Source organism: Schistocerca piceifrons, chromosome X (assembly GCF_021461385.2).
Source record: "Schistocerca piceifrons isolate TAMUIC-IGC-003096 chromosome X, iqSchPice1.1, whole genome shotgun sequence".
NCBI lineage: Eukaryota > Metazoa > Arthropoda > Insecta > Orthoptera > Acrididae > Schistocerca > Schistocerca piceifrons.
The window spans coordinates 592,388,686-592,395,010 of NC_060149.1; the positions used below are offsets into that span (position 1 = coordinate 592,388,686).

At 36.5% G+C, this 6,325-nt stretch overlaps 1 protein-coding gene across 1 annotated transcript in view; it reads right to left on the reverse strand.

Annotated features, from left to right (window-relative positions):
• Nucleotides 1-3,404: 3,404 nt before the first annotated feature.
• Nucleotides 3,405-6,325, reverse strand: part of LOC124721930 (F-box/LRR-repeat protein 5-like) — a 122,478-nt gene continuing 119,557 nt past the window's right edge. Inside the window, exon 6 of the mRNA XM_047247087.1 lies at nt 3,405-4,892. Within this exon, the coding sequence (XP_047103043.1) occupies nt 4,460-4,892 (433 nt within the window). The 3' untranslated portion in view covers nt 3,405-4,459. The remainder of the gene's footprint in view (nt 4,893-6,325) is intronic.

Genomic DNA, 6,325 nt, shown 5'->3' on the forward strand with positions numbered 1-6,325 from the left:
ACATGAGACTTCATCATCGAAGGCATCATTTCTGGTTGAGAGACTACAGGCTGGATGTGGACCATATTAGTTCTTTATGGTTACTGCAGGCAAATGAGTTTCATACAATTACCTGTTCTATGTCTGCCCCGGTAGCTGAGTGGTCAGCGTGACAGACTGTCAATCCTAAGAGCCCGGGTTCGATTCCCGGCTGGGTCGGAGATTTTCTCCGCTCAGGGACTGGGTGTTGTGTTGTCCTAATCATCATCATTTCATCCCCATTGACGCGCAGGTCGCCGAAGTGGCGTCAAATCGAAAGACCTGCACCAGGCGAACGGCCACACAACATTTCCATTTTTACCTGTTCTATATGTTTTGGCAATTGAGGACAATTTTGAACAAGAACACAGCAAGCCGTAATAAAATTATCTCATGGATGCTTTGCAGTTTAATATTCACAACTGCTGAAATTTTTGCTTGAAAAGGCAAAAACACTGTTCAACAAGACATCTATTTTTTTAAAAAAATGTCAAATTAAAATATTTCTGCTATCTTGTCAAAATCTCTAAGTTCCTGTAAGCAGTTATCAAACAGCACAAGGGTATACAGTGTCCTCCAAAACACAAAGTTCACCATCATTTCTCTTCAAGGGTGTTGGCTAAATGCAATGACCTGTGAAACGATCCAGAGCACCCCACAAAAGGTTCCTAATTACTCTCTCGTGATCACTTACAACTTGAAACTGGGTGGAATACAGACTTTTCTGTATAACTATGAACATAGATCATACGAAAGTTGATGTATCTTCATGTGACAGCTATTGGAAGCACTAATGACTCCTGGTAAACCAAGTCTTTCTATAGCAGCTCTTTCTTCTGCTGGTGGCCATTTTATAATGTTGGGTGACATGCTGCTAAGAAAGTCTCTCATCCTCTTTACTACAGTGCTATAGCACATCTATCTGCAACATCTCTGAAGTGTGATGTTTGATGGTCAGCAAACCACAAAAATATTAACATTTGGTGAAGTGGTTCCAGTTTCCCATAGCCATCTGAAAATACCAACAGTTTTTGTGCTGCTGAGTGAGATTTTCAGTGATTTGGTTGTTGGCTTTGAAGTTTAAAAAAAAAAAACAACAACATAGTCATTATATTGTGATGAAATTACTTCAGATGTTTCAATATGTGCAACTCATTATTGCCTGATGATACATATTATGAATGACTAACTACTGTTTCAACATTCGCTAGATGTCTGTACATTCATAAATAATTTCATCTCTTCAATAGCACAAATACTGCTATTCTTTTTCACTATTACGAAAAAATTAGTTTTATATAATTACTTATGTTGGTCATAAGGCGGAAAGATGAATGAACAAGTCTTAATCACTTTTGCAGAACGAAGTAACCAAACACACAAACCAAAATCAGCACACTACATTTGCTGTGCACGCTAAGATAAGATGAATGGGAAGCTACACACGTGACTGCCATCAGGCAGCAACTTGAGAAAAATACTCCACCTATTTTCTGGTGTTGGCAGCCATTTGTGACTCTTGATGAGACTCAGATTGAATGCTGTGTGTGTACATGTGACTCTTCCGTACTGCTGCTCGAATGAATCCTATGTTATAGGAGAAGAAACCACTGTTTACTCAAACTTGCTGAAATACCATTATCATGTTACAGGGTCTCTTTTTTGAAGTATTGTAAGCTAATAATTTTCACTGTACAAATCTGAAGAAAAACACCCCATGACAGTGAAAAATATATTACTGCAGGAAATTGACTGCTGACAAGTTTTAATCTGCCAGGAAGTTTCATATCAGCGCACACTCCGCTGCAGAGTGAAAATCTCATTCTGGAAATGTGATTTTGTCTTGGTTTCCTCACAATCCACATGTTGCTTCTCACAAACAATAACAGACTGCAAACAGGTCATCCCTAAAGCCTGGTCCACACGCAACAATCTGTCTGCGCAGACATCGGCGCAGATGTCTGTACATGCAAAAGATCGCTGCAAATGTGGTGTGTTCACACGACACAAACCCCAATCTACTACTCGCCCGCCATCTGTCGGTGGAGAAAAGAAATATCAGTGGCTAGCGACTACGCTCCCCGTAAACGTCAAAAATTTAATTCGGTTCTTTTGATATATAGAAATGGAGGAAGTTCTGTTGTGGCCTGTGTTCGCAACTTGCGTTGCAAAAAACATTCAGACCAACCGCAGGAAACAGAGAAAGCGGTCAAAATGGTGTAGACAGTGGCTGGTAAAGCGAAAGCAGTTTTCTCACGTAAATTTACTGCGAGATTTGCAGGGCGAACCTTAAGAAAGCCAAGCAGATCAAAATACCATAACGTTGGCTGGTATACTTGATCTACTCCTACACCAGATCTTCTAGGTTTCTGTACTTTGGATAACTCTTTCCGGTAAACAGTTCGCAAAGAATTTTTTATTTTTTTATTACTATTTCTCTCTTTGCCGAGGGGTCAACTACCCGCAGTTTTTCAATTAGAGCATTGTATGGTACTGTCATTTTGTCTCGGTCACTATATTCTTTACTTTTAATCTTCCAGAAACATGGGTGGTTTCTATATATTTCAATGAATTCACTAACAAACTCTCGAGAACACTGACGAGTATCAGCCATTTTAATGCCCTGTGTGCACAAATACAAACACTAGACAGAGCAAACAGCTGCTTCGCGCCAGATTTGCGGCGATCTCCTGTCCACACGCTCCAACTTGTCTGCGCAGATGTGGTTTGAACCCACAGATTTGAGAGGTTTCGCTCAAACCTCCAACTCCAACTTCCAGGTTTGCACACACCTCAGGTTGGTGCAAATCTTCTGTCCACACGCAACGATCTGTCTGCGCAGATGTGATGTGCACAGACATTTGCGCAGACAGATCGTTGCGTGTGGACGGGCCTTAAGTATCAATTAGACAGTAAGTCCCCTCATTATTATCAACTACTAATAGTAATTTTAAAAAATATTTAGTCACATTCAGAACCAAACAGTTGTCACCTTCATCACATGACACCATTTCAGATCTGCATCCAGAATCTTCTAATATTTTGATTTACATTATCAGTAAATTTCAACTGTTTTTCATACCTCTTCATGGGCTGAGATTGACTTGAATGAATCACCACTTTTTGTAGAGAACATTAGAGAACAACAAACAGCAAAAAATAAAATCTTACTGATAAGCCTGCATGTCCATGAGATTTAAGTTGGACCTGGTTATACAGCATAGAAATATTTGACACTTTTGGACACTTATTCACAGCAGAGATGTTGTGGATGCACTGATCTAACACTATTAAATCACCAAAGACAGTGAATGTGTTAGAAATAAAGATAAACTTTAATTATGTAATTATAGAATGAATACATATTAATTTCTTTCTGTAGCTACTGCTGTCCTACACATGAAAGGTGAATTGGGATACTAACACATGTTAGTACCTACATAAACAACTGCTTACAGAATTGGTAATTGTATACATAATTATCTGGAATTATTTATTGTTTATGTTGAACCTGAAATAAAAATTGTAACATTTGTTTGCCCTGTTTTTGTGTAAACATTAACAAACAGCAGTATGTTGTTTATCATAATACTCTGCATTTTTGGATGCCTGTCTAACAGAAATATTTTTTGTTGGGTGTAATATACTTTACAGTAAATTAAATTTTAGCTATGTAATGGAAACATTTTCCAAATTGTACATAATAACCACTTACTTTCATGGTGTTCAGCAATACTGAGTGTTATGAAGGGAGTGAACACACTGAATGGGGACAAATAACGGATATAATTTTATATTTTGCAAACTTAATGTTGTCAGAATATTATTTGTACTGTTTGTTGGAAACAAAATTTCAAATTAAGACAGGAGACTTCCTAATACAAATGTATATGTTAACATTTTCATAAATGCAAAAAAAACTAGTTTTATTAAATAACATTCTTATTAATATTTTCACAGCCACAGACATATACAAACAATATGACAAATGCATGCATTCACATTTCACATTCACATTCACATTCACATTCACACACACACACACACACACACACACACACACACACACACACACACAAAAAAAACCACTACTTGGTAACTACCGATCACTAACATCTATAAAAAAAAAGAAAAATTCACAATGACTATGTACAAAAAGACATTTAAAACGAACACTTTACTGGTGAATAAGCTCTCCAGACAATTTGTTAGGTAGTCTTCCAAGTTGCACTTACTTAAACATAGAAAAAATAAATACTAAGTACAGTTCTCACAAGGAAGGTTACATTGCTTCCTTAAATATAAAGATGCTATGGTGATCTAACAAGAAATAATAAATACATGAAAAGTGTTAAATCAAAATATCTGGTACAACAGTCTCATAACAACAATCTTTTAACACATTTATAAAAATAATGACATTCCCACATGGAACAAATGTTCAGTACTCTGGAAAACTACAGCATTTACGCTTAGCACTTTCCAAGTTATTACAACCATTAGCTTCCAGCATGAATGGTCCATTTAAAACATTGTGACAATAATATAAATTTTTTGGTTCCAGTTTTGGGCACACATTAGCAACTTCACACAGACTCTCAGAAGAAAATCTGAAGCATCCACTGAAATCAAGATGTTTTAAGTTGTGCAGAAACTTTGGAACATTAAGTAATGCACTTATAGAGCCTGATGTTAACCTCTCACAGCCTGACATGCTAAGACTTATGAGTCCTGTAATATGATCATCATTACTTTGTGTTTGCTCTAAAAATAGCCAGCACTTCGTAAGGTTGACAATGCATTCATCCACCAGATTCCTACAGCCTGAGAAGCTCAAATATTTGAGACGTCTACAGCATTTGTATTCGTGCAGCCTGTAAAATATTTTACAAAAAATTACATTTAAATATTTTCTGTACCTGTTAACTGAACTTGTGTAGATTAAAAAGGTTAAGTGAAAATCAAAATACTTTACACACACCAAATAAAATTTTCTAAAGGAACTACTTTACTCTATTAACTGATTAAAAGAGTGTCATTATTTTATAGCCATAATAATATACACAGCTCAGAGTGTGATTTGTTCAGCAAATAACTGTGAATGGTCTTTCTAACACTTACTTGTTTTGACTTGTTTTACACATGAGTCTGTAAAGCAGTTACTCTAGTCTTGGTCAGTTATTGAAGCTGTTAATAAATGTATTATCCTAAAGGTAAAATTGTCTTCAACCCGAAGATTTGGTCTACACAGCACTGCTTCACAAGACATGGTTCAACTGGATATAGTATGTCCTCGTCTTCCTCTAAGCTTTGAACTAAATTACCCAGGTAGTTGCAGAATAACAGAGTTTAATTTCGATTTCCAACTAAGGTGCAACTTGGTTTTTTTTTTCACATTAATCATTTAGTGTCAAGAGACAAAGTAAGCAATAAATGACAGAATGAGTAGTCACTCCATGGACTCTTGGATTTGTAGTCTGACAACCACCCATTTGATCACCAAGCCATATTACAATAAAAATTACAGATATCTTTTTACATCAATATGTGTATTTAGACTGTAGTATGTTTTTCGTGAGAAGACAGCTCTGAAAGATACCTCAACAAAGATACATAAAGGAAAGATACTGACCAAAATGTAGCTTCATAAGACACAAACTCTCAAATGAATATATGTATGTATGTATGTATGTATGTATGTATGGTATCTTCAGCAGCATAGGTCTTTCATTATCAACTAGAACTAAATGATTGAAGCAAATGGATGAATTAAGCTTATCATTAGGTAACTGGTTGATTTGGGGGAGGGGACCAAACAGCAAGGTCATTGGCCCCATCAGATTAGGGAAGGAAGTTTGCAACGCCCTTTCAAAGGAACCGTCCCAACATTTGCCTGAAGTGATTTAGGAAATCATAGTATATCTAAATTAGGATGGCTGGATGTGGGTTTGAACCGTCGCTCTCCTGAATGCGAGTCCAATGTGCTAACTGCTACAACATCTCGCTCAGTAAGCCTATCATTCTATACCCTAATGCTTTGTGTATGCACAACAACTAGAAGTTATTGAAACAAGTACTACAGTATCAGTTGCAAAGTCTGCAGTCAATGTTTTTACACAAGAATGGGAAACATGTTGACAAGGCCTAACTGGTCAGTTAAATACCGTTTCACTTTCATCATTCAGTAAACATAAAATTTGATTAAAACACCACTGAGCTGGCAGCCCTAATCCTCACTTATTTCTGGATATTCTGGTGAAGTATTTCACTATAAATGTTTCTATATCTGTTTTATTGTATATATAAT